This window comes from Callorhinus ursinus, unplaced genomic scaffold (genome assembly GCF_003265705.2).
Source record: "Callorhinus ursinus isolate GAN/ISIS: 27379988/994484 unplaced genomic scaffold, GSC_fseal_2.0 scaffold10, whole genome shotgun sequence".
In the NCBI taxonomy this organism is placed as follows: Eukaryota; Metazoa; Chordata; class Mammalia; order Carnivora; family Otariidae; genus Callorhinus; species Callorhinus ursinus.
This window is the reverse complement of record NW_027397072.1, coordinates 88,670,556-88,697,434: the sequence shown is the minus strand read 5'-3', so window position 1 is coordinate 88,697,434 and position 26,879 is coordinate 88,670,556. Positions and strand designations below refer to the sequence as shown.

Genomic DNA, 26,879 nt, shown 5'->3' with positions numbered 1-26,879 from the left:
GGGCTCTTGGTGGACTCCTGCCTTCCTAAGTGCCACAGTGGCGAGGTGGGCATGAGATCAGGGCTGCAGGAGAGGATGGGAAGGGGGTGCCATGCTGTTAGTTGCTCCTGTCATCTGGGGAGTGGCCGTCTCCACTTCTGCTCACGGCCGGGGGCATGGCCGCTCACACGGTGCGGGGAGTTAGCAGTGGCCAGGGTGTGTGCCCATTCCAGGCCCAGGGAGGAGGCCCTAGATTTGTCCCCAGGCCTGCTGGCTGCATCAGCTCCCTTTTCTCAGCCACTGCCTCCAAACCTTCTTCAATCTACATTTAGGTCATCTGAGGCAGTGTGGAGTCACGGGTGGGGCCAAGCTCTCAGTCACCGGCCGCCGGGGACTGCCAGGTTTCCATGAAGCCTGCCTCCTGAGCTTAGAGAGCCACTCTTGCCTCAGGCCACCACCCTGAGCCGGACATCAAGGCCGAGCGCAGATTCTGGCCCAGGGGCTGAGGCATTCGGTCTTGGAGGCCGTGGTGATTTGCAGGGCGCCTGTCATCCCTTGACTCACATTCTAGCACCAGGCAGGGCCCAGCGCACAGAACTACCCAGAAGGGGTTGGCTCGGCATTCTGGGTGTCTCTGGGAGAAGCTGTATGTGGGAGGGGGGAGGAGTGGGGACCAGAGAGGAAGGGAGGGGGCATGTCCCAAGACTGGAGAGGGGAAGGCCAGCTGAGGAAGTTACAGCAGCATCTCTGTGAGCAGCCTGGCTCAGGAGGCCCGGGGTCTGGGGCGGGAGGAGACATCCTTCTCCCACAGGCCCAAGGCCCCCACCAAAACTTCACACAGTGCAGTTACACAGCAGGGGGCTTCCAGATGCCGATCGGTCCTATGGTGACAGGAAATGGAAAGTGTGGGGAAGAAAACACCAGTCCAGCTGTGACCATGCACAAGCCCACTGTGGGGTACCGGCATCTGTCCCCTCTGGCTGGAAGCACAGACTCTGGGCCTGGATATGAAGTACATTCCATGCCCAAGACCTGCGGGTAGAGGAAACTGCACATGGTGGGGAAGAGTCCATCTTAAGGGACAGTCCCCATGACCCGCACCTTCCCCCCAGTTGCCTGGCTGGCCCGGGTACAGGCCGGCCCCCAGACACCACCCGACATCCTGAACATAATCCTCATAGCTCCCTGAGTGTTGGCCTTTCATTGAAGAGGTCAGAGCTGTTTGCAAGTCTTAATTCCCTTGAATTGGGGGTGGCAGGGATGGATGGGCAGCTGTGGGCAAGTGACACCCCCAGAGCCACCTCTTCCTAACAGCTCTGGTCTGTGCTTTATAGCTAGGTCTCTGAGTCCAAGGCAGATGCTCGTATTTACCAGCTCAGAGCTGCACTGAGGCTCCGCATCCGGAACCAAGTTATGAATCATAATAAGATTCTAGGAACAGCCAGCCCAACACATGGGAATTCCCAGGGAGTTACATAAGCTCGGAATCTGGCCTGGGGAGCTTGATACAGAGTTTAAGTTTCAAGCAAATCTCAGAGCACTGAGAGCATTTGATGGAGGAGACAGAAACTGGGCTTGCTGCCTTCCTGAGGGACATGGGGACGTGTCCATATGAAGGCCCTTCTCTCGTGCTCGCTCTAGGTGGAGCTGAGAACTCTGACAGGGGCCAAAAACTCCCTGGGGACAGGAAGGTCCACCAGCCCTGAGGCTGCCAGGGCCTCGGATGTGCTGCCAGCATCCAGGCATCCTGCAGGCCCCTGGGGTGGTGAGCCAGTGACCACAGGATGGACTGTGAGTGAGGGCTTGGGCTGTTAGTGACGCTCCCTCCCCACACCTCTGGCCACATCCTTTGCAGCTCTGGGTTGGTCCTGAGCAGGGGAAGGGCACAGAGTACAACCTCTGTGGTTGCCCGGCCTCTCCTCCTCCCGTGTGGTCCCCTTCCTCCTACTGTTCATCCAGTGAGGGAGTACTGGAAGGACACAGGGCTGTGTGTGTGGCTGGGGCAGGGCAGACGTTGTGCTGAGATGGGGCAATGGTGTAGGTGCTTTCTTTTGGGCAGTAACTCCGGGGAACAGGAGTGGAAGACATGGACAGCCAGCCAAGGAAGAAGGGATGTCTCAGAATTGTCCCCCAGAAAGGGGGATTCCACAGGGCATCTGTCCAAGTGTCCCCTTCCACTCCAGCTTTCTGAACATTAAATGCCCTGTAGGCTCCCTCACTGGGGTGACAGGAAAGCTTCTGGACACAAAGGTGTAGCCTAGGGAAGGCATGGCCAGTGACAGTCACCAAAGCTGGTTGCCATGGCAATGGCTGCAGTAAGTGGTAGGCCTAGAGGATGCAAGGTGGGACCCAGAGGGCTATTTAGCTTTCAAGAAGCAGACAGCCATCCCTGGTGGCTCAGGAAAAGAGGTACGGGTGAGACAGGGGTATTGTCAGTAGGCGGGTCTCAGGGACATCCTTCGGTAGAGGTCCTCAGAGAGATGCACACCCTGGGAGCCGGGCAGTCAGAGACCGAGGGTCCTGAAGGCTCCATGCATGCCCGGCTCACTCACCACTTCCTACAGGACTGGCTCCTCACCTTCTCTCAGTCGGCCTCTGTGCACTCATGCGTGGCCCAGCACACCTGCTCCTGCCTCACCTCCACACGGCCCCTGCAGTCAAGGATTCTTGAAAAACACCCAGCATGGAGATAAAGAGCAGAGGATAAGGAGACCAAGGAGGGTGATTGCAACAGACCAGGGGAGAGGCTGCACGGGGGTGAAATGAAAAATCCTTAGTGACCAGGCACAGGAGAGAACACACCCTGGCTGGTTGCACTGTGCTGTGTACACCTGGGGGGCCACACCAGGGCATCCCCAGGGTGGAGGCAGATGGATGGAGTGGGGGCTGTGTGTTAGAAAGGGTAAGTAGCAGCCGAAGGTGGAGAGTGGCCGAGCTTTAGGGAAAGGAGAAAGGGTGTGTGGAGGGCAGCCCCTGGAGCCTGCCTGGACCCTCCTAGCTGAGACTGGGAGGGGTGTTCACCTTGGGGTGTGCTGGATGCCTGGGCCGTGGTGAGTGGACGTGTCCAGCCAGCAGTCAGATCCAGCAGTGAGGCCGAGGCACAAGTGTGAGCTTCAGACAGCAAGAACGCACGAGGCCATCACAAACATAATAAGGAGAGAGGAGCCATGGGACCCCAGGCAGAGAGTGTCACAGCCAGAGCCAAAGGGAGAGAGAGCTTCCAGAACAAGGGGGGCACCTTGCAGAGCCAAACAAGGCAGAGCAGGCTAAATGAAGGCAGGGCAACCGCACCTAGAATTGGTTTGTATGTTGCGACTCATGTCACCCCACTTCATTCTCACATGAGTGGGGCTTTCCAGAGGCACAGGGTGGCCATGAGTTCTCCCATGGCCAGGAGGCAGGGATGCACTGTCGGGGCAGGGCGGGCATGTCCTGTGGAGCCTTCTTCTCTGTTTCTGTGGGGCTTGATAGCAGTCAGGTCAAAGTGGTCATGGGCACTGGTTCCTGAATCAAACTCAGACTGAGACCATGTTGCCTGGAATAGATTTATTCTTTCTCTGCCCTTTGTACTTGAGGACCCAGACTCTGTCCTATGCGCTCAGCAAGGCCTTCCCTGGGCAGCCAGGGCCCGGGCAGCCTTGGGGTGCCTCCCGCCTGGTGTTCCGTGGCACTCATTGTCGTGAGAGCTCTGGGTGGAAAGCCAAGACCTAAGGGGATGAGGATCCAGCCTCTGCTTCTCTCTTCCATGTCACACCTAAGCTGGGCCAGCTGACTTGGGGTATGTCCTGCTTTCTAGACACTTAGAGTGACCACAGATGTGCAGATGGACAGCCAGCGTCTGTGTGAGCTTGCTGGGTGGGAGGAGCTGAGGGCTGTGCACTCTGAAGAGTCCTCGGGTGGACAGCTGGAGCCCAGTGCACCCTCAGGGCATCTGACGGGGTGATAGGGCAAGGATATGAAGGAGGAGCCAACAGGGGTCCTCAAGGCCCTTTGATGGAAGAAAGCAGGGTCAGCTTCTTAGAGGAGAGTAGACGGCACAGCTCTGCAGATAGCTGCCCCCTCCGGGGCCCACTCTGTCTGGTCTCCGAGGTGGTGTTGGGATGAGTGTCTGTGCCTTGTGCCAGCCTGACAGCAAGGTGGCGGTGCTGTGAGCAGGGCATCCTTCTAGTGTACATAAATCTCCCTGGTCACTCCCTATCTGCAGGGAAGGGAGCCAGGCATCCAAATGCAGAGATGGCATCAATTTGGATGTTTGGTCAATTTGGCAGAAGTGAATGGAACAAATAGGAGCCCTGGCCCCAACCTCACCCAGAGTCACAAAAGCCAGTGGGGGCAGATGTGGGGCTAGAACCTGGGCCCCTGACCCCCAGGCTCCCCTGCTTTCCCCTCTGTCTCCCCTCTTCCCTCCCCTATGGCACCCCTAGCCCCATGTGGGTGCCATAGCCTCGTCTTGGTCCTGAGCCCCAGCAGAGTGGCGGCTGACTTGAACAACTCAAGGTGTGGAGAACAGTCTCTCTCCGCTCCCAGGCCCCCAAGCACTACTAGCCTGTGGGCCTGAGCAGAGGCACACCTGCAGTGGGGAGGGATTTTCATTTTTTCTGACTGGAAGAGCTAGTTGCTACCCAAGTGGGGGCACTTGGCACTCTGGGCCATCCAGGGCTCTGTCATCCGAGGCCACAGAGGGACAACCAAGAACCCACTGTGGCTGTTGGGGACATCATCGTCCAGACCCGAGTAAGGCTTCAGGGAGCAAAGAGACACACAGGAGGGCCCCTTGGTTAGTGCCTGTGTGTTGTTACAGAATGCAGAGGTCAGATGGGGACGTTGCCAACGACCGCTCAGCCAGCCCTCCCTGGGCTGGAATGTGGGCTTTGGAGCTGGACTGCCTGGGTTTGAATCCTGGCAACACCACTTTGGCCTCCACAGAGTTGTTTAGTTGCTCTCTGCCTCAGTTTTCCCATCTGTGAAATGGTCATGTAACAGTTCCTGCTGCATAAGGCTGATAGGAAGACAAAAATGATGAAAGTGTGTATAAAGCACTACGTGTGGGTCAGCAGAGTGAACACTTGTACTTCACATGCACTCACTGTCCTCACGGTCTAGGACCCAGGTGTCCATACCTCCAGCATCGAACCGTTCTCTGCCTTTGCTCTCGTCTGCTTCCCTGACCATCACTCTCTCCCTCTGTCTTGCATTCCGTTCCCCCCAGAGGGAAATTTCTTGTTTTGGTAGTTTGATCAGTAAGGAGCCCCCACTGCTGTTGCTGGAAGGGCCTAGCTCCTGGTCAGACGGGCTGAGCTGGGGACAGTGAGGGGTGTCACCCAGCACACAGTAGTGCTGCCACCATGGAGGCTTTAGTAGGTGCTTTGCTCAGAAGGGGTTGTGGGCCGTTGGAGCCTCCGTCCTCACCAGGAAGAGGAAAGAAGCCTCGGATCCCCATTGGCATCTGAGCCAAAGCATGACCCAGAGGAACGGCAGGTGAGAGGCAGAGGCAGAGGGATGGAGTCTGGCCTCCCCTTTTAGCAAAAGCACCCACCATCGTGTGAAGAGGGTCTCCTGGCAGCCACAAGCCAGGGGTCCGTTGGGCCCGCTACACAGGGCATCCTCAGGGGCTATGGTAGCTGGGATGGTTAATTTCCTGTGTCACCTTGACTGGGTGAAGGGAGGCCCAAAGAGCCGATAAAATAATCTTTCTGGGTGTGCCTGTGAGGGTGTTTCTGGAGGAGATTAGCATTTGAATCAGTAGATGAGTAAAGAAGATCTGCCCTCATCAACGTGGGTGGGTGCCATCCGATCTGTGGACATGGAATAGAACAAAAAGGCAAAGGAGGGCTGAATTTCCTCTTGGGCTGAATTTCTGCTTGAGCTGAACTTTCATTCTCTGGCCCTCAGACACCGGGGCTCCTGGTTCTCGGGCTTTCAGACTCAGATTGAATTACACCACAGGTTTTCCTGGGGCTCCAGCTTGCTGACAGCAGATCGTGGGACTTCTCAGCCTCCATCATTGTGTGAGCCAATTCCTGTAATAAACCTCCTTTTATATGTCTATATATACCCTGCTGGCTTTGTTTCTCTAAAGAACCCTGACTAACAAATAGGCCTATAGTTGGGAGGGTTCCCGGGCATCCTCCCTTCCCTCCCCCGACCCCCACCACCTCCTCTGGTTTTCTTTACAGTCTTCTAAAGAAATAGCTGCAAATAAGAGAAGCGTTACCTAAGAGTGGTCTTCCTCAGGGACATGTGGACAGCTTCCTCCTTGGCCTTCACCATGGCTTAGCTTATTGGAGAGGCCCTTCCAGTCTGCCCATTTCTCCATGTCCTTGCCACCACCCTACGCAAGGACACCACCACGTCTTTCCAGGAACTTTGCAGTAGCTTCTTCATTGGCTTCCGTCCATTCATACGATCTGCTCTCTACTTTGCCCACAGAGGGAGTTTAAAGCACAGATATGATTGTGCCACACTCCTTACAACTCTTCAAAGGGGCACTCTTGCCTTTGGCCTAGAAGGCTCACCCCTGCTTTCCTGACCCTTTGCATCTCAGTTCCTCCTTCTGCCCCCCACACCTCTCCCCTGCCCTGCCCTCTCTCTTCTCCCCTCCCCGCCTCAGCTTGGCCCAGCTCTCTCCTGCCCCTCTGGGTACTTGCATATGCATGTCATCCACCAGAACAGACTTCCCTCTCTCTAAAAATGACCTGCCATGCTGCTCCCCCAGCAACTAGATGAGATTTTCCTTGTGATCCCTCTGTACTTTGTACTATAGTAATTACCTGCCTCGTAGCTATTATCTAAGTATTTAACTTATAATCTTCATTGCAACGTGGTCTCCATTAGCATAGGCACTGTTACGGGCTGAGCTGTGTCCCGCCAAATTTATATGTGACTGTACTTGGTTGGAGACAGGTCCTTAAAGAGGTGATTGAGTTAAAAGGAGGTTGTGAGGGTGGGTCATGGTCCAGTATGACTGTCCTCATAAGATGAGAAATCTGGACTCAGACATACACAGAGGAAGGCCATGTGAAGGCAGAGGGAGAAGGTGGCCGTTTAGAAGCCAAGGAGAGAGGCCTAGGGAGAAAGCACTCTGCTGACACCTCAGACTTCAGCCTCCAGAACAGGGAGGAAATAAATGTCTGTTGTTTATGCCACCCACTCTGTGGCCCTCTGTCACAGCAGCCCCAGCAGGATAACACAGGCATCATGGATTTGCTTGCCTCTGTTTCCATAGCACCAAACACAATATTTGCTGACTGACCCACCAGGGCCCCACCAGGCCGAAGCTCCGGGGATGCTTGGCCTCTTGAGCTGGATTGTCTTGCCTACATTCTTCTCTGTGATGCTGGTGCCTGGCACAAGGAGTCTTAGGAAACAGCTGTTGCATAAATGAGTACAAGTGGGAGGGATGGGGAGAAGGTGCACAGATGCAGAGCAAATGTCCTGAAACGACCGTGATAAAATGGGCCACATCCTCAGATTTATCTGGCAGAAATGTGCTTACCCCATTTCTGGGCAGGAGGGAGCTTCTTCCCTGCTATCTTGGCACTGCCCATTCTTGCCAAGAATCTCCAGGCAGGAAGCAGCTTGAGTCTCGCCCTTGAGCAGGCTGGATCTCTCTGCCATGGGCTACAACCCCTGTTCTCCTCAGCCACAGGGCCTTTCATGCTTCTAGTTACTCATTCGAGGCTGGCATTCCTCACCAGACTGTAAACTCCATCCTCCCTCACCCTGTCTGGAGGGGCAGCCTGGCACTCGTGAGTACCCCCTGGCCATGCATGTCCTGGGGAGTGATGGATGAAGACTGGAGCCCGCCAAGGTGCCTGGATGGGTACACTTCCTCCATGACGCCTCCTTTCTGCCTCCTGCCTTTCATCTGGTTCTATTTTTTAGGACACTGAAGAACATGGCTTCCTCCAAACTGAGAATTTTACTCCATGTTTATGTCCAAGTCTGTCGTATTTCCTATGGGACTTTTTTGAGATTTGGTGTTTATATCTCACCTTCAGAAGTATGGTGCAGTCTCTCTGATGGGTCACTTTCTCAAGTGGGTATCTGCTGGTTTTAGCTGGTCAGTCATAATCTTGTTCAGTTTTGCCAGCAGCACTATAGGGCGTCCTCTTGCCCCCATCTTCAATCCATGTGGTTTGGCTGGATGACAGCTCAGGGACAGCCTTTATCTCAGGTCCCATCAGTTAGCAAAGTCCTGCCCTCTGTGCACAATGGCCAAGTCAGGGAGATAGGCATAGGCCCAGTCTAAACCAGTGGGGTCAATCCTAAGATTTTGTCTGGGATCACTGAGAAAGAGAAGCTCTCTTTCTGCGGGCATAGCTGAGGTGTTAGGTATCCCAAACCTGCTGGTGATGTGAAGAGCGCCTGCCTCAGAGAACGGAGCCAACATGGAGGACAGCAAAGCCAAGAGATAATGGAGAACAGCATATGAGTACCTGGATCCAGCTGTGTCTGAAGTAAGATATACCCAAACTAGTTTCTTCTTCTTCTTTTTTAAAGATTTTATTTATTTATTTGGGGGAGAGAGAGAGAGAGAGAGCACGAGAGGGGGGAGGGTCAGAGGGAGAAGCAGACTCCCCACTGAGCAGGGAGCCCAATGTACAACTCGATCCTGGCACTCCAGGATCATGACCTGAGCCGAAGGCAGATGCTTAACTGACTGACCACCTAGGCACCCCTAAACTAGCTTCTTAATAAATATGCAATTTGTATTTTGGGCAGGACATTCTACACATTGCAAGATGTTTACCATCTCCAGTTCCCACCAGCAAAATGAAGGATGTTTCTCTAGTCATTGTAACAACCAGAATCACCCCCATCATTTTTGCATATCCCAGATGGTTGCCCTTGGTTTTTCAGTTACTTGAGTCAAGAATTTCCCCCTTTTTATTTATTCCAGTTGGTTTTCTGACATTTTCAAATAATGACTAATGACAGTCTATCAACATTTTTGGGTGTCAGGGATTTAATCCTTAGCATGTCAGTTGATCTTGTAGGGCACAGGACTAGTTCTGAGAGGAGCCAATGGCTAGCACCTGTCAACATGGACAAATGAAAAGTTGTCCAATTCTGGTTCTGGAAAAATGGCACAGAGGGACAGACCTCAGCATATTAGGGCAAGCCTTGGATATTGGGATGACAATAGCTTGACCTAAATCAGGACAAGCCCACGATGCACTCCCTGTGGGCAACCAAGTGCGGCCTCCTTTGGGAGATTAAGAGAGCCACTTGGAAGGGTAATACCAATTGAAAAAGAGATGAGAACTCCAACATGTTCAAATCAATAAGGATCCTTATAAGATCCACAAAGATGGTGACTGGGTCTGTGAGACCAGGCCAGTGGTGGGAGCTCACTTAGAGAGGGAGGGATTCAGGCTGTAGCATTCTCTCTGAGCTGCAAAGGCTTTATGAGGGGATGCTGTGTCCTGCCTCCACATGTCAGGTCTAAGTGAGAGGAGGAACATTTATCTCAACATAAATGTTGAGATGCTCTGATCTTTCCTTCCCTCTAGTAAGGCCCCAGAGTGTGTTCCCTCAGGCACAGCTCAGAGCAGGCTGCTAATAACCATCAGTGGCTCCCCTGCCTATGGGACTGAGCATAGACTCCTCTTGGCATTCAAGCCTGTTTCAACCACAGCTCCCCCATGCACTAGTATGTGGTTTTACACCAGGCATCAGGCCTTGTGTTGCCTCTGGTTCTCCATCTATAAATAGTACGACAGCAGTGCCCACCTCCAAAGGTTGTTCCAACAGATAGCAGAGTAAGTGTTGGCTGCTACAACCATCATTTTAGGATTTCTGCTGCATTCAGTAAAGAGCCAGAGATTGGATGTCTGAAGTCCTGGCCCTGCCACTCGTTTAACTCAGAGCTAATAGTATAATTTCTTAGAGTCTTGATTTCTTCATCTATAAAATGGGAATAAGGACCACATCTCAAGGAGATATTGTGAGGACAAAGGGAGATAATGTTTGTAAATCAAGTATAAGGAAAAGATTTTGGATAGTATGTCAGTCCCTCCATTTGGAAAGGCCCCAGGCCCTGGCCTCCCCCACCCTCTAAAAAGCACAGTTTCGGCAGAGATTCACAGGGAGGCATCCGAGGGGCTTGACTCCCCCTCCTGCGAGTCTTCACACAACTCTGTGCATCTCTCCTAGACTAGCCCATCTTGTTAACAGCCATTTGTGAGTTGTCCTAGCAGCTCTGCTGAGGGCTGGCCGCTCTTATTCCCTGAAGCTTGCCCGGCAGCACCCAGTATGGCTCTTCTTGAAGACATGTAAATGAAGGCCTGCCTGTGGAGCTTCTCCTCTGGCAAAGAAGACCCAGTGCTCCCCCAGTGCAGACATGCCACCTTGTAAGTTAGAGGCAGAGATGTGACTCCTGCTCATAAAATCCACAGGGCCTGAGCCCTCCGCTGAAGGTTCAGCTTACTGGTAGCTGGTGACAAATGCCCAGTATGCAGGCTGACTGGTTGAGTTTCCTTGAATAGAACGCTGTTCTCCCTGTGGGTGTTAAACCAGCAAAGGGAAGTTAGTTCTGTTTGCTTAGTGAGCATGGGTTCAGAACACAGAAGTTATGTGACTTGAATGTAAAATGGTGCCAGATCCTGCGAAGTTGCCATATCTGCCTCTATAGTCAGGGTAGCCCTGCCCCACAGACTTGTGTGTTGTCCGACCGGGCACCCTTTCCTGATATATTGTGATGGGCACTGCCTACATGTCCTCTGTCCCCCTCTTCTCATGCTCTCATTCTTGACATTTTATTTCTGTAGAGGGTTTAGGGTCCAGCTTGTGGAGCTACAATAGGCTTGAGTCTGGGTCATAATGTTCTGTGAGCAGTGTGACCTGACCTTCACCTCTTCTAAGGTGAAGATTGCTCATCTAGCAAATGAGAATAAGAGTATCTTTCACTGAGGGCGGGAGGGTTAAGTGAGCATGTAGCATTCTTCCTTATTATAGTGTTGAGCCCTCACTATACTCTCCATCCATAACCCGTGCTTATACACATTCACTTAATTTTTGTAGAAGAGTAAAATGGCTCCTTGCTGAGATTTCTTCCAGCTTAAGGATCTGTGTGATAGTCAAAGACTTGGTGGGTGTCTTGGCTACGAAGGCAGTGAGATCCTATTTCAAGAAGCACCCTGACATGTTTCAGGCTGGTAGGGCAGCCTTCTGCCAGGCATGGGTCTAGGGGACAGGCCCACTTTTCTGGAGGTCGGTGACCTCTTGAAGGTCCTCCTGTTGGTGGATTCCAGGCACTCTCCTCCTTGTGCTCCAGAGAACAGCTCCCCACAGCTCGGGCACTGTGAGGGCCAGACAGACAAGGGCAGGGTGATGAGTGTGCTGGTCTGGGAGGTCAATTCCAGGCACTTCTGGAATTGATGGACTTTGCTGCTGGCACAAAACACTTTCCCACAAGAAAAGAATGTGAGTCATCTGGAAAAAGCACTCTACCTTCCAGGCAAACGAGCCACTGGAGGAGAGCTAGAGGTTCTGCACACCCACCAGCCTGTGGCTCAATACTTACTGCCCAACCAGTGGATCTCTGGCATGTGCTGGATATGGCTGTCTTGACATTCCTGGTCTCCTTAATGACCCACCACCCTGTGCTCCCCACATGGAAGCATTCTGTGGTGGTAGGTGTGTGAGCCAATGTGCTGGCCAGCAGGGACACAGGTGTGGCACCTGCCCCCTCATGCTCCTATCCACTTGGGCATTTCTGCTTGGGCCCACTCGGCCTTTGCCCCCAACCTCACTGCTCGCATCATCCAGACACAAGACCTCTCCATGTTCATTTTTATTTAAAGACTCAGAAACACAGGCATCATAGTTTGTCGTCACTGTCAGTTCTTCCAAAATCACACGCTGACATTTGTGTATAACAAAAACATCGGTGTGTGTGTGTGTATGTGTGTGTGTGTGAACTGTGCAAAGTACAAAGAACTTCCCAGCCAGGCAGCTGAGCTTGTTTGGGGTGCCAGAGCCTGGCATTCACACAGTGAGGCTGCCAGGGAATTGCTTGCCCTCTGTCTCCCCACTCCACTTCTGAGGCCCTTTGGTGGACCAGATATCCCTGTCATTTCAGTGTCCGCTGACCTCAGTGGTGGCTATGGCCTCTACTGCATTCCTCAAAGCGAGTCACCTTGGCTGCCAAATGCCACTGATAACCAAGAAGTGTACGTTGCTGGGCCAGGGTAGAATGTGAGGGTTCAGACAAGGTGCTGGTTTCATCTTAATAGCCAAAATAAGTTTGTTCTTCAGGGCAAGTTGGCCCAAAAGGTCTAATTCTGCTCCTGCTCTTGTCTGTGGGCTAAAGGGTAACGAAAGCTGATGGATTTGGCGGGATGTGTTTGCCAACAGCCCAGAGCATGGGGGCTGGTTGTGCACTTCCCTACTGTCTGGGAGTCCCACCCCAAAGGATGTCCTGGTGACGGCTGGCATATGGCCTTGCTTCCTTCCCAAGGTCATACCAATGCCTGCCCCAACTCTGCCACAAGAGAGGCTGGCTGATGCCTTGCAAAGGCACTGGACGCTGGCCCCAGCTCTCTGCCGTGAGGGGTGCTGGGGGGCCCTGGTTGCTGCTGCCCCACTAGGCTGTTCAGCAATTCCCACCTACCACGAGCATCATGTAGGCGGTGGCTGGGAGAGGAAATAAGGTCCAAGTTAGTCTGTTTTGTTGCTTGGTAACTGCTTTCATGTTTTTAAAAAAGCTTTCCTTATTATCTGGGGATTTGAGTTAGTTCTGGTCTCCCTGGGGAACCCGTGTCTCACTCAGCATGTTAATCCGTGCACATTTTTGGTGATGGCATGATTTTAAACATGCACATGATTTTTGTGCGTGGCAGGCGACTCATTTGGCATCAATGGCAAATGGATACCTTCTGGTTGTCATTAACTCATGTCCAGGGCTCCCTGGGTTTAAGCTGGATTTTGTCTTTCTTTGATTCAGAACAAATTTCTCAAGTCTATTAAATCTATGATCATCTGGAGAGAGGAGAAGAGCCTTTGTCTAGGCGTGATCCCACCAGCATGGTAGCCACCTGGAGGTAACAGATAGCCAAGTCACATCCCCAAATTAGGAACTCTGAAAATAAGTGTTTGGTATTTCAAAGGCATCACATCAGGCGAAGGAATGTGTTTCTGGATTTTGTTGCATCTTTGAAAACCAGGCGATCCTATGTTACCAAAGGCTAATTTAGTCAGCCTAATTTAAACTTGAGTGGCTTTGTAACAATGAAGAGAGAAGGGGCTTATGAATTGTGACTTTCAGCTGATAGGAATGTATCCTTAAGGTCTGACTCTCTTGAGAACGAGACTGCCTCATGACAGGGCTTCTCCCGTCTGTGTCTGTGGGAGGGCTGGGCTGCTGGACTCAGGAAGAGGCCTTGATGGACCCCGTCCAGGGCAAGGTCCCAGGATCAAAGGTGCCCCTTCCCCTCTCTCTCCTCCCAGCTCCCTTGGATTCTGCAGGTCTGCAGCAATGGCTCAAATCCCTTTTCTCATTGTACTTCCAGTCTATAGACCAACATTTGTACTGCCTGATAGGGAAACATTTATTAAAAAAAAAAAAAAAAGATGAAACCATCACAAGGTGGTAAATCTGAACTGTGGTTGAAAACTGCACGTTTCAGTACTGAGAAATCATATTTCGATAATGCTAATTGTAGTCATTTTCTCTAAAGCAATAAAAGGAAAATTCTGCCTTCCTAGGCTGGGGTTGACCTTCATGTTCTTTTTACTGCCACACAAAAGGCAATTATAGTGACCCTTCCTTGAAATGGTTCCAGTTCTTGAATAATAATTACCACTGTCTAGACATAGCATGGGGCTTTGGTAAGAGTTTAAAGAAGTTGGCTTTTTCCAAACTCCCTCCAACCACTTAAATGGATTCCCTCTTCTTCACGGACAAGTAGCCAGCACTGATGTTGAGTATGTGGGCTTTTCAGAGTTTTCCCAAAATTCACATGGTACATATAAAAATCCTGCCCACTTGATATCAGCTCATTTTTTTCTTTCAAGCTCAACCAAGTCATAACTGGTTTTACAAAAAGGCAGCACCAGATGTATGAAAAATAGGCAATGTATGACCTATTAGAAATATAGAAAGTCTAACAGCTTTACTTTAAAAAGATGTTGTAAGAAAGAAGCAATGCAAAGGGACAGTGGCGGCAAAACGAAACGTGTGGCTTATAATATGGGTAGGAGACAAAGCCAAGTGCGATCTCATGCCTCCAATAGGAGTTGCGTGCTGGGCTGCCCCGGGGACTCAGGCCACCCGGCCAAGGCCCTGCGCCAGGGACACCCTTGCCGAGTGGCCAGGTGGCAGGCGACTGAGGTATATAGAGAGGTGATGGAGCAATCTGGACCCCCCACAAGAAGCCCAGGGCAACTTGTCAAGACATTCTGCCGATGCCCTGGGCTCCGTGCCTGCCACCCAAGCCCCGCAGCCCTTCCGCAGCTTTCAGGCTCGTGTGGGCAGCGAACAAGAATGCTGCCGCTTAGCAGTCTGTCACAGAGCCGATCGACCCGCATCAGCAGCTTCTCTTTTCAAAGATATTTCTTTACAGTTTACGCAGAGGGAAGCATTTTGTCAGAGGAAAACCCCAGGGTGTGCTCTTGGTGGGGGGTTGTGGGCAAAGGCACGACCTCCACATTCCCCGGCTCCCGTCCCCGTCCAGGGTGGCCTCACCAGGAGCCTCGAAAGGGACCTGGGACCCTCAGTGGCCTGCCTCTCTCTGCCCCCTGGGGATCTCGGGGAGCCTTCGTGCCTGGGGAGCGGGGTGTGGGGAGCGTGTCCTCAGAAGCTCTCCACGAAGCTGCCCGGGAAGAGACCAGTGCGGCCGTTCCTCTGCAGGGTCCCCTTGTACCAGCCATCCTCCCGCTTCTTGTGCACAAAGACAATGTCGCCTTCCTTCAGCTCAATCTCTGCCTCGCTCTGGGGAGGGTACGAGACCACCACGCGGTACCTGGGGGGGAAAGAGACACCACATTGGGTGAGCCTGACCCTAGGCTGGAGGATGACCCCCAGGGCCTGCTCTTCGCTCTGCCTTTCCTTTTCCATCCAGTGTAAATTATTATAATTTGGGGCTACTTCCTCCATTTTTAAAATTTTCTACTTTGATTTTAATTTTTAAACAAACTTTTCATTGTTTATTAAAATTAAAAAGAATAATTTCCCTGTGGTGTCCTTGTGGACCTCGATCTATGCAGCTGGAACGTTCCTGCCTGAAATGCAGTCCCTCCCTCTAGCCCAGCTCGGACTGTAGCCTCACCTGGGGGGGTAGCAGCTGGAGGAGGGCAGCTTTGGCTGCTGGTGTGGAGGTGGGCAGTGCATGTAGCTGGACCCGCGGCTCCACGGCAACCACCCAGCAAGCAGCCCCTCCGCCTAGCCCAGAGCATACACTTCAACTCGTGCTGTGCCATTGGCCACAGGAGAGGAATGTCAGGCAGACTAATGGCCAAGGAGCAGAATGACCAAAGAAAGAAGAAGAAGAAATGAGAAGAAGAGGAAATGAGCCAGGGGAGGAGCCATGTACTGGAGGGGGTGGTGATGCTGGACCTCGGAGGCCCAGGGCTTGACCTGGACGATAGGGCCCACCCCTGGGAGGTGCTGTCCCGCTGCTGTCTCCTCCCTGGCCGTGCCTGGGCTGTGGCTCCTTCACCCTCAGTCTCCTTTAGGCTGCCGGCTGTGAAGGTCTGTCGCCTGGGTTCTGCCTCCCCCACTGGCCACAGCCACACAAATGGCCCCTGAAGGAGATCACCCAGGTGTCCCTGAAGCTCGCTGTCCTAAGGACTGTCACGGGGCTCTCTATGTGGAGCCTCTGACCTGTATATTCTGGGTGCGGGGAAAGCAGGACATTATAAAACAAAAGAGATCCTACATCAGCATTTCTTAAAGTGTGGCCATAGACTCCACGACCCCTGGGTCAGATCCCTGGCTCTATCCTGGACCCACTGATGAATCTCCGTGGAATGGGTCCAGGAGTGTGGATTTTCAACAAGTTCTATGGACAAATGTTTGCTTGCTGCTGTGTGGGAGTCAAGGTGAAAGTGCTGAGCAAGTCTTCATTCTTCAGCCACCTGTGCATAGGGCCTGGGGCGCTGGCCCATTGGGGTCAGGACAGGGAAGCCATGGTTTGGGGCAGCTGGGGTTGGTACTCTGGAGGCTGGGGGATGATGCACAGGCAGAGAAGACCCAAGCCCCGCTCTGGGAAACTCCCGGTCCCAGCTTGTTCCAGGCTGTGAGAGCAGGGGGCAGAGAGCAAGGTGGCTCCTGAGGCCACCTTGGCAGGCCCAGGCACTGGGCCAGCCAGGCAAGCTAAGTGCTTTGGAATGGCTGCAGGTGTGGGAGGGTTGGACCCATTCCCACTGCTGTCCCTGCTGGCTTTTGGGGTATAAAGGAGGAGAGAAAAGACAGTATGCCTCTCGCCCTCCTCCCAGCCCAGAATCTCTGCAAATGGCTGCCTGCATCCTCTCCCCAAAGGACAGCTGGCCTCCGTGTCTGTAAGATCTGTGGGACCGGCACCCAGGCTGTGTATGCAATGGCAGGGACCAGTGCGGGCCCTACCTGAGGCTCTCTGCCCCCCCTCCACCCTTCTCCAAACACCACCGCCTTCTCTTCCCCGAGGAAGAAAAGGCAAAGAGTGAGATGATTTCTCAGACTTCAAACACAAGTTTTGGCTTTTGCCTCAACTGCCAGATGCGAAGCAACAAGCAACTCTGAAAATATAATTTGCTAGAAAGAAAGTAATTTGGTGCTTCTGAGCAATTCAATGACTTAATGAGCCCAGCTGGATGATGTGGGCCTTTTATATAAGAGTTGAGGATTTAACGTTCCTGTCCAGATCATTCCAAGACTCTGAGCTATTTTTCCTGCTGCTTGAAAGTAATTGATACTCCCTGTTATAGACACAAAGGGCCAAATGAACAGTTAAGGACAGCAGCTACTCGCATGTTGTGACCGTGGTGTCATAAATCAGAAGAGACTTCCCTTGGCTGAGGTAAGGTTATGTCAACCACAGATCGTTTTCAGACACAAAACTCAGGAAATCAGAAGGCTCAGAATCAGAATGAATTCCTACCATTGCATATTACAATTAGCTTCACATGTGAGGTGTGGCGCGTCCTCCTCCTGAGTCACCTGCTCCCCTCCTGACAACAGGGGTCACAAGGGGGCCTCTGAGCTGCAGGCTCTTCAGAGCACTTGCTTTAGTGCTGTTGAGGACGTGTGATCCCCAGCCTGGTAGAATGTGATCATCGCAGAGCAGGGTCCCTCTAGGAACTTGGAAATAAGTGTACATCTATATCCTGAACACTAAACTCTAGTATCAACACACGTATTAGTTGCCTATTGCTGCTGTAACAAGTTTCCGCAATAATTTAGCACAAATTTCTTACAGTTCTTTAAGTCAGACATCTAATAGAGTCTCATAGGATGCATTCCTTCTGGAGGCTCGAGGGGGAATGCACTCCCCTGTCTTTTGCAGCTCCTAGAAGCTACCTACATTCCTGGCTGGACGCTCCTTCCTGCATCTTCAAAGCCAGCAACGGCCACTCGAGTCCTCACACTGCATCATCTTGACCCTCTCTGCCGCCTTCCTTTTTTACTTACAAGGACTCTGTGGTCACACTGGGCCTGCCTGGATAATCCAGGATAATCTCTCCATTTTAGAGTCAGCTGGTTAGCAACCTTTATTATGCTTGCAGCTTTCATTCTTTGAGACCATGTGAGGCCACAAAGTCATGGTTTTGGGGATTAGGGCATAGACATCTTCGGGAAGCCATTACTCTACCTACCATGACACATAACAGATCAAAGCCAAAAAACTTTTAAATCCTAACAAAGCCAAACAATTCACAGGCTGGTAAGAGGTGAGGATAAATATATGGAGTATGTGAACATGTGGAAAAAACAACGTTGCCAATCAAAAGTGGGGGAAGGAGGTGCTAGGCAGCCCTGGAGGCATCATCAGATCATTCTTCTATATGTCACACCATTTCATATTATTACAGACATCATTTCATATATTAGTATTGTTCTTTTTCATGCATTCATAATTTCCCAAGTATTGATTTATGTGTTTTACAAATATTGTAACTATCAGATAGGTATATCCCCACTTTGTAGATGGGGGAACGGGGACTTGAAGAAATGAAGACACCTATTTGGGTGAACTGGCTGATAAGTGGTCAGCGCACCTGTTTCTCAGAGCCACTCTGCAACCTCCCCGAGGTGTAAGAGAGCCAGGAGGCAGGCATCTAAAGGATGCACAGTGGGGCGGCTGGCCCAGGAACTCCGCCGCACCTGCCCAGGGTTGGCATATCCCTGCCAGGGAGACGGGGCATTAGACAGAGTTACTGGATCCCATAACTACCCTGCTCTTATGTGTACCCAAGTACCTTCCAGAAATGTGGCTCCCTGCATACACTGTCCATAGGGCTTAATATACCTAAGAGTAGGTTCCCGAGAAAGGGTTGGTAATGGGCACTCTGGTTTACACATTAGGCCTGTGGGTTTGGCTCCTACAGGTCTCCTGAAAGCCAGGCCTGCCTCTAGTGAGCTGGGTTGCGGGCCTGGCCCAGTGGGCCTGGGGGTAGTTCTCTGTGGTTTGCTCCCCTAGGCAGCCTCCCTCCAGCCCAAACTTCCTTCCTCTGTGAGCAGTTCGGAGAGCAGCTCCTGGTGTCTTCCCAAGTCCTCAGGAGGGAAAAGGTGAGATCCGAGGAATTTTGTACATAGGAGACACCCCAGACATGCAGCAGCCACAGCCCTGCCGCTCCGCTCAGGGTGAGAGAGACCCCCCTCCTCAGCATGCTGGTGGTAGGAACCTCCTGGAGTCTGAGCCCCAGCTGCCCTTTGCCTTTCTCCCACCTTTGAACCTGTAAAGTGGCCTTGTGCACAGCAGGCTCTCTGCCAATCTGTGGTCTGCAGAGAGAATGCCCGGGCCTCCGCAGCAGGGAGTCTTGTTACAGCTGCTCCCCTCCAGCTGTGGGCTGAGTTTTATTCACAAGCCTACAGGGGCCCTAGGCCAAGTGCTTTCTGGAGCTGCCTCAGCCCAGAGACTAAGCCTTTCCATTGTTAAACCCTCGCTCCAACCTGCTGGGGCTCCCCAGGACATGAGGCAGCCTATGGGCTGCACAGGGTGAGGGAAGGGGGCATTTGGGGGCTCATTAGGCAGTAGCTTGGTTTCAGGCTGTATTTTGAAAACTCTCATCACTAATGAGCTGCACAGCGTGCTGGGGACAAGCAGGGTGCCACGAGTCTCTGGGTACAATAAGCCCTGATTAGATGGAATATTCACAGAATGAGAGTAATTCTCTGAACTTTCTAGTTAATCATAGACTCCCATGATTTTTTAGAATAGGGTCTTTTAAGACCTTTTATGAAGGAGTCTGGAAATCAAGGGATCTGAGGAGAATAGAAACCTAGGGGAGATATGAGAGCAGCTTTGAAATATCTAGGTCTGTCATTCTCAGGAGTCACCAAATTTGCGACCCGAGGCAAAGGACTGGGAACCTCATTCAGAAATCACAGGCCGCTGGGGGTTGGTCTTGTGGAAGGAAGAAGGTTCTGACATGAAAGAGTTACAGAAAGTAGGAGGAGCCTCCCTGGAGGAAGAGAGAGAAAGTGTGTGTGTGTGTGTGGTATTTGTGAGATGTGTGTGAGGTATGTGTGGTACATGTATGCTGTGTAGTGTGTGTGTTTGGGGGTATGTGTGTGGTATCAGGTGTGGTGTGGTAAGGTGTGAACCCAGTCTCCGCAGGGCCTGGGGGTTTGCTATAGGGGAGGCACCTCATGGTAATGGGTTCTGCACTGAGTGAGTCCGAACAGCAGGTGTATCTTGGACAGACGGGGGGTTGGTGATCAACTGTGGAGGACCCAGAAGCATATGCTGATATCCTGGCAGGGCTATGACATGGTCCATATTGTTTGAAGGCCAGAGTTCCACCCAGGTTCCTTGGTGGGCAGACTGTATATTGGGGGGACTGCTGACCATGCTCCTCTGAGTGGGTCAGAGCCCAGGCTCTGAGGCTCTGAGCCAGCAAAGACCTGTGGGAAACCTGGAGTGGACCCCTGGGCTGAGTCCCATGGTCTTTGTGCCCTACCCTGGAAGCAGCTCTGACATCTTAAAATTATAAAGCATTACCCCCAAATTGGCTTCAAGCCCTGGCTTGGCTGCTAATTTACTGTGTGATCTTGAGCAAGTGACAGCCTTTCAACAACCTCTGTTTCTTCCTCTATAAGATGGGATACTGAATTTGTAGGGTTCTTGCAAGGACTGCGGTAACATACACGAGACACGGAGGGCAGTGTCAGCAGATGGTAAGCGCATGCACAGCACGGCTGTTCTAGGTGTTTATGGCTGGAATCCATACTGGTTGGTGAGTGTCTGAATGTCACTCCAAAAATGCGAGCTATCATTCTAAATGCAGGCATAAATGTGGACTTACACTACAACGCTTGATCAGAAATCCATAACCAGCTCACGCTGCCCCTCCACCACCTGGGGAGATTGTCTTCTCCGTGGCCCTGGGTCTCAGCACCACAGCATCAGCCCAGCTACAGCCCATCATCTGGGTACGTCTTGGCAAACTGGCCTGTGGCTGATTTGTGTGGTCTGAGAGCTAAGAATACAGTTATTTTTTTAAATGGTTGAAAACCACGTCAAAATAACACTATTTCATGACACAAGAAAATCACATGAAATTTAAATTTTGGTGTCCGTCAGTGGAGTTTTACTGGAACACCCACACCCATCATTTCCACTTTGTCGATCGCTGCCCCACACTGTCATGGCAGAGCTGAGTAGTTGTGACAGAGACCTTATGACCTATGACGTCTGCGAACTTTACCATCTGGGCCTTGACAGAAAAGGTGTGTCATCCCCCATTTAGGCGGAACCTCAGCTAGCTCTGCCTTGGTGCCGGAGGTTAGCAGGTGCTCAGGACAGTGGTGGCCTTCTAGGCTTCAGGCACCGGGGGGCACGGGAAAGAGCAGGCCGTCAGGCAGTGTGGCTGATGGGAGGGGGGATTCTGACAGAAACGCCAAGATTGCTTTCTCAGGAGACTGCTCACGTTTTTACTATTTAAGCAGTGTTCCAACGAGAAGGCACTTAGAAGGGAAAGGACTTCGCCGCTGTCCTAATTTGACACAACCCCCTCTCTCTGCAGTGCCTTCCAACCCTTATTCGAAGCTCTCGAAGGACTGCCTCAAATGGGCCCAGCCTCCGACCCCTTGTAAAGTTCCGGCACCCGAGGCCCCCTCCCTGGTAGATGCAGTTTATTGTTCTGTAAAATTCTAGGCTTAACTGTGAAATTTCTGGTTTTGGTAAAGAACAAATGAATATTGGCAATTTTGTATAGTTCAACCCAATAGACTATATACATTGAAGCCCATTTGGGGGTAATGCTTTATAATTTTAAGATGTCACAGCTGCTTCCAGGGTAGGGCACAAAGGCCATGGGACTCAGCCCAGAGGTCCACTCCAGTTTTCCCACAGGGCTGAGGGGACAGAGTCCCTCACTAACATCATCGCTCACTCTTTGGGCTCAGTACCCCATCAGTTCTGCCAAATGTCCTGATGAATCCCTTGCAAATCCCAAACTCAGGACCCAGGTGGATTCAGAATGTGAAATATGCTCCCCTTCATTCCCAAATGTGTTTTATCTGATGCTCACCATCCAAGCTCAGGAGCCTAGTAGATGTGGGTAAGAGGGATGTTTGGTAAATTTAATCTGCCGAACATCCCCACTGTCACTGTTCCCCTCAATGGCTCCAAACTCAGAGACCCCAGCCCACACCAAGGTGCCAGAGGATGTGAGCCCACCTTCCCTCCCTTACCTCTCCCTGGACAGAGGCTTGGGTTCAGGACGGATGGCAGCCATGGAGAGAGGTGCTTGCCTGGAGGGGGATGAGGAGAAGTTCAGATCCAAGGAGCCCGCCTTTCTGTGCAGTGGTTCCATGCCCACGGCACCCTGCATCTCGCTCTCTATGGGGCAGGACCCTGCCCTGCTGTGGATGGACAGCGAGGACACTTCGGGCCCCACTGCACCCTGGAGGGAGGTGTCCACTGCCACCTGGGGGTCGTGGGTTGGAGAGATGGACGGTGGGGAGCGAGATTTCTTCTTGGTGGATGCCCCAGCGAGAAGCTTCAGCAGCCCACTCTTCTTCTCTTTCTGGAAAGACACACAGAATTGAAATCCAGTGGGTTAATACTCCTAAATGCCCTTGTTGTTAGTGAGTGGGGAGAGAAATATAATCTTATTTAGAAACTTTAAACAAAACCTTGTAAAGCTGGTTAAAGGAAGAAAACAGAGCTAAGACCGAAAGTTTCTCCAACCCTGGTTTTCCTTTCTTTCCCCAAACCTGGCACAAGTGCCCAGAACAGACACAGGAGGCCCCGGGGGCAGGCCCAAAGGCACCATTCCCGGAAGAGGATGCTGTGGGGGGTCCTTCCCAACAACGTACCCCCTCGCCATGGCAGGGCCATCCCGGATGGGCAGGTCACTTGCTGTGCCACAGGAACCAGCAGTCAACACAACTGGCTTCTTTTTACCCGAGCGGGCAGTGAAATGATTCTACATCAGGCTTCCTGAGATTAGCTCCCTCAGCCCCTGGGTTTATAAAGCCAAAGCCCATGTATCCTGCACATCTTTGTTTGGAAACCCTGGGGAGCACTGTATGCAAACTTTCCTCTGCAGAATTATTTGTACCACACAGTGTGTATGTGTGTGCGTGTATTCATCACATATATTCCCTGAGAAAGTTCTTTGCGGGCGGGAAGGACCGCTTGTCCCAGAGCCAACAGCAGCTCCCCAGTAAGGGTGACTTCTCTTCCCCGAATTCCCTCAGTGGGAAACATCCTGATAAGACCTCTTTGCCCAGCAGGTGGCTTCCTTATCTTAAGAGAAAGGGCTGTTACGGAATGTGACAACATGAGGTCACGGCTCCTCACACACAAAACCAGTGACATAATCAGAAGATTCTGCCCTTACAATCATGGGGCCATGAATACACCATCCCACTATGATGTGCAGACCCCTCTCCTGCTCCATAGCTTACTCCCAGTTCTCGTGGAGGACTCCCCACCGCGCCCCGCAAAGCCACCTGCCGGCGGGACGATGAGCACAGAGTCCTCACTGGAGACCCCGCTCAGTACTACCTGGACCCTGAAGGGCCTTCTCTCCTTAGTCTCACATCCTGGAGGCTCAGAGCAAGCTCTCAATGAGGAACTGAGAGACAGGCTGGGGTGGCCACACAGACCCAGAGAAGGATCTGGCCAGTGTCCTTGGGTGGCGGGGACCAGCCACTATGTCTGCCCTGAATTCTGCGTATCGCTGTCAGTGAGAGGGCACATCAGCCTCCCCCAGCCTGCTGATCACAAAGCACGTAAAGAAGTGTGTGAAACATTGCCAGTGAGTGATGTATGTGTGAAAGAGAAAGTGGGTACATGCATAAGTGCTTTTAGAACAACACCCTTGCTCTGGGATTTGATCATTTTTATGGCCTTACTCAAGTTTTTTTTTTTTTCTTAAAGATTTCATTTATTTATTTGAGAGAGAGAGCACTAATGAGCGCGGTGGGGAGGCAGAGGGACAAGCAGATTCCTATTGAGCAGGGAGCCCGACTCGGGGCTCGATCCCAGGACCCCGAGATCATGACCTGAGCCGGAGGCAGATGCTCAACCGACTGAGGCACCCAGGCGCCCTGAGAGTTTAGTTTTCTAATGTTCAGTGGAAATCAGGTGGCAAGGCGATATGGGCACACGGTGTAAGACAGCGGCAGCACACGGAAGTCTGAAACTATAGTCACTGAGTCAGCAATGGCCATTTGGTCACAGGGCTGAGCAGACCCTGAGGTGGGCTGAGGGAAGCTTTCCTCTTCCCACCTTCCTTGTCTGCATGGTTAGAGGCTCCTGGGGGAGGGTGGGTTAAGTGGTGCCGAAATATTCTTAAAATGCACATCTCTAAAATGCATATCCTTGAGCTAAGCCAGTAACACTTTAGTATGAACAAGTCTTTATGTTTTCTCTACCCTTTGCAAGGATATTGATAGTAAGAATGGAAGTAGATGTCCTGGATACTGTCCCTGGTGAGGAATTGCTGGCATGGGTTAGCCCCAGGCTGGTGGGGAGCAGGTGGGTGTGGGGTAACGCAGCAAAGGGCAGCCCCCTGTTTATGTTGTCCAGCTCTGTCCTGCTTCCACAGCCACAAAGCTCGGTGACACACTTGGAGAGCTTCGTGAGTTTGGCCACGAGGGGGCGCCACACAGCTGGCTCAGAGGCATCCTTGTCTCCCAGGTAGCTGGGGCTCCTGAGGCCACCACCACTGAGAGGTGCTGACAGCTGGCCGCGTGTGTCTGGTCCTCGTGATGGCAGTCTCCTTACCCGAGGCCATGAAGGGGAGGACACTGGAGGACACAGTGTAGGCGTGAGGGGCGGTGTATGGCTCATGGCCCTCTGGGTGCTCCGGGAGGGTGAGCCTGCCCACTGGACCTAGGGAGCCATGTAGACACACAAACGAAACACCCAAGTATCACAGAAGCTATATGCTATCCAACGCTCACATTCCCGTTACTAATCCAGTGGGATGGTGAAGCTGAAGACGCCAAGAAATTTAACAGGATATGGCCGAAGCACAGACAGTGACCTAAGTTATGCCTGCTGTGCAGTGGATGTGCAGCCCTGCCAGTGCCTGGTGGGGAAGAGCCATCGCCTGGCGCCGCCTGCAGTCCCTGAGGGGCTGTGGGTCCAGCCGCCTTTGCTGCGGCTGCCTTAGGCTGGGCCTCGCTGGGACAGACCGCAGGGGAGGGTGCAGGCCAGCCCCAGCATTAGGCCAGTGGGCCTCCAGGACCAGGGGTGAGGCAAACACGTGTGGAGCGGTTTGACAGTGTGGGCACCAGTGCAGGGACGAGCCCGCTTGGCCATGATGCTGGATGGTCAGTGGCACCACCGGCAGAAGGTTCTGTTAACAATCCAGACGTCAGGATGCACATGCCCAGTGGGACAGCGCCTGCCGTGAGAGATGGCCGCCAGTGTCCCAGTCAAAGGGGCTCTGTGTGGGAGAGCGTTTTCACAGCGACTGTCCCCATCACCCTGGGACAAGCAATGAGCTCACCTCCATTCAGAGCTGGTGGCCCTGGCCGCTCCCTCATATATAACAAAGGTGGAAGGAGATAGAACGAGGAGAGAAGTGGGGAGCTGCCTCTTAGCAGTTTCGGGGTGAAACCACAGCCCTACCTGAGATACCCCAGCAAGTTAAAAAAGAAAGGAAGGGACCAGGACCCAGCTGTCAGCCAGCATGACACGCTTGTGACTCCTATGGTGGTGTCCTTCTGCCTCAAGAGCAGAGCAGAGGTTCGATCAACAAACGCTCTCTTGCAAGGTGCCGTCTTGGGACAGAAAGCCCTGGAACCACGGGCCACGCCATGGTGGGGCGTGCTGTGAGGGAGAGAGGACAGAGCCACTGGGCCACTTAGCGTGTTTGCAGGGAAGTGTGGCCTTAGCTGCGGTTTGGAAAGAGGTGCAAGGATGTGATGGATGATTTTGCTGTCTCAGTTCCCCATGATTAAATATAACAGATCGTTTTCTTAATTTGATTTTGGCAAACACTCATATCACGACTGGAAAACCCTCTCCTTTGCCATCCATGACAGAATTCTGCTAATGCCTTATGTACCCAGTTACAACAAATTGCTGTGGAACTTGGTGACCTAGTGATTACCATGCACCCAGAGTTCAGGGAGTGAGGATATAGGTGTTCCAAGCCTTTCCCCTGCTGGTCGCCCTATTCTGGGTGATGCAGGTAAGAATCCGCTGATGGGCACTTTGCTGGTGGTGGGAACAGACTCGCAGATCAATTTTAGGAGCGACACCATGGGACAGTAAGAAGTTTTAGAGGACACAATTTCAGGTTAATCTGGACTAAAAGTTTATTAAAAGAAAGTGGATTTGCCTGTGTTTCTCCTGGGAACAGGACTAAATTAGGGACTTTCCTGAATCCAGTCAGATGCAGAGAATGGTGACACTGTTAGGACTTCGGGGTCGTTGTAGGTATGTTTTAGTGTTTTAGGACACTCAGTGCTGTCCTACACCGTTTCCTGCCAGCATTCCGCCACCTCCATCTGTGGCCTTCATTTCCCTCTCCGGAGGAGGGTCACTTTCCATCCCAAGGCCATGGTGCAGCCACTTCAGCCTTGTGGGGGGACAACAAACACTCTGAAGTGTGGGAACAAAATGCCTCCAAGTCCCGCGTGTGGAAGGCACATCTGCAGAGAAACGTGCCCTCATCTTCTGTCTTCTCCCAAAATGAGTGATGGGCTTCTCCTTCTCTGTGAGGCCCTTCACTGCGCCCATGCAGGCAACCTTCCCATGGGGGCCTCCCTCCCCTTCTTCTGCCCCTGGAACAGGATAGAAGCACAGGGGCAGCCCAGGCCAGTGGCATGAAGGCCCAGCTCTGAGTCCTGGCTCCACCAACACCGAGTTGTTAAGATGACAGATGGAAGAGTGCTTTTTAAACTACGAATGCGTGTCACAAATATTTGATTGTGTGGCTGTTTTTATGATGTGTTTATATGATGTGCTATTTTTAGGTTTTCGCAAAACACCCACCACCTAGTTAGCTCCCAGTATGTTTTTGTTAAATGAATAAAATCAACTTCACTTCCACCTGAGGCAGGTGTCTCACTGTTAACCCTCATCTTGCCTTGAGAGAGCCCACAGGTCAACACGGGGTCTCTTGGTTCTCCAACTTTGGGCACAAAGAACCAACTAGGGAGTTGGATAAAGTGTAAATGCTGGCCCCACCCTCAAAGATTCTAACTCAGCAGGTCTGAGATGGGGGCAAGAAGAGTGATTCTGATCCAGAACCCAGGAAGGGATCAATTATAAGCCAATGGTCACGTG

General features: G+C 52.2%; 1 protein-coding gene across 2 annotated transcripts in view; it reads right to left on the bottom strand.

Annotated features, from left to right (window-relative positions):
- Window positions 1-11,761: 11,761 nt before the first annotated feature.
- Window positions 11,762-26,879, bottom strand: part of SH3RF3 (SH3 domain containing ring finger 3) — a 361,498-nt gene continuing 346,380 nt past the window's right edge. Inside the window, exons 9-10 of one of the 2 annotated variants that reach the window (XM_025869126.2) lie at window positions 21,818-22,152; window positions 11,762-14,945 (exon numbers count right to left, since the gene is read on the bottom strand). In XM_025869126.2, the coding sequence (XP_025724911.1) occupies window positions 14,777-14,945; window positions 21,818-22,152 (504 nt within the window). In that variant the 3' untranslated portion in view covers window positions 11,762-14,776. The remainder of the gene's footprint in view (window positions 14,946-21,817; window positions 22,153-26,879) is intronic. The other variant, XM_073897932.1, reaches the window with a different exon arrangement.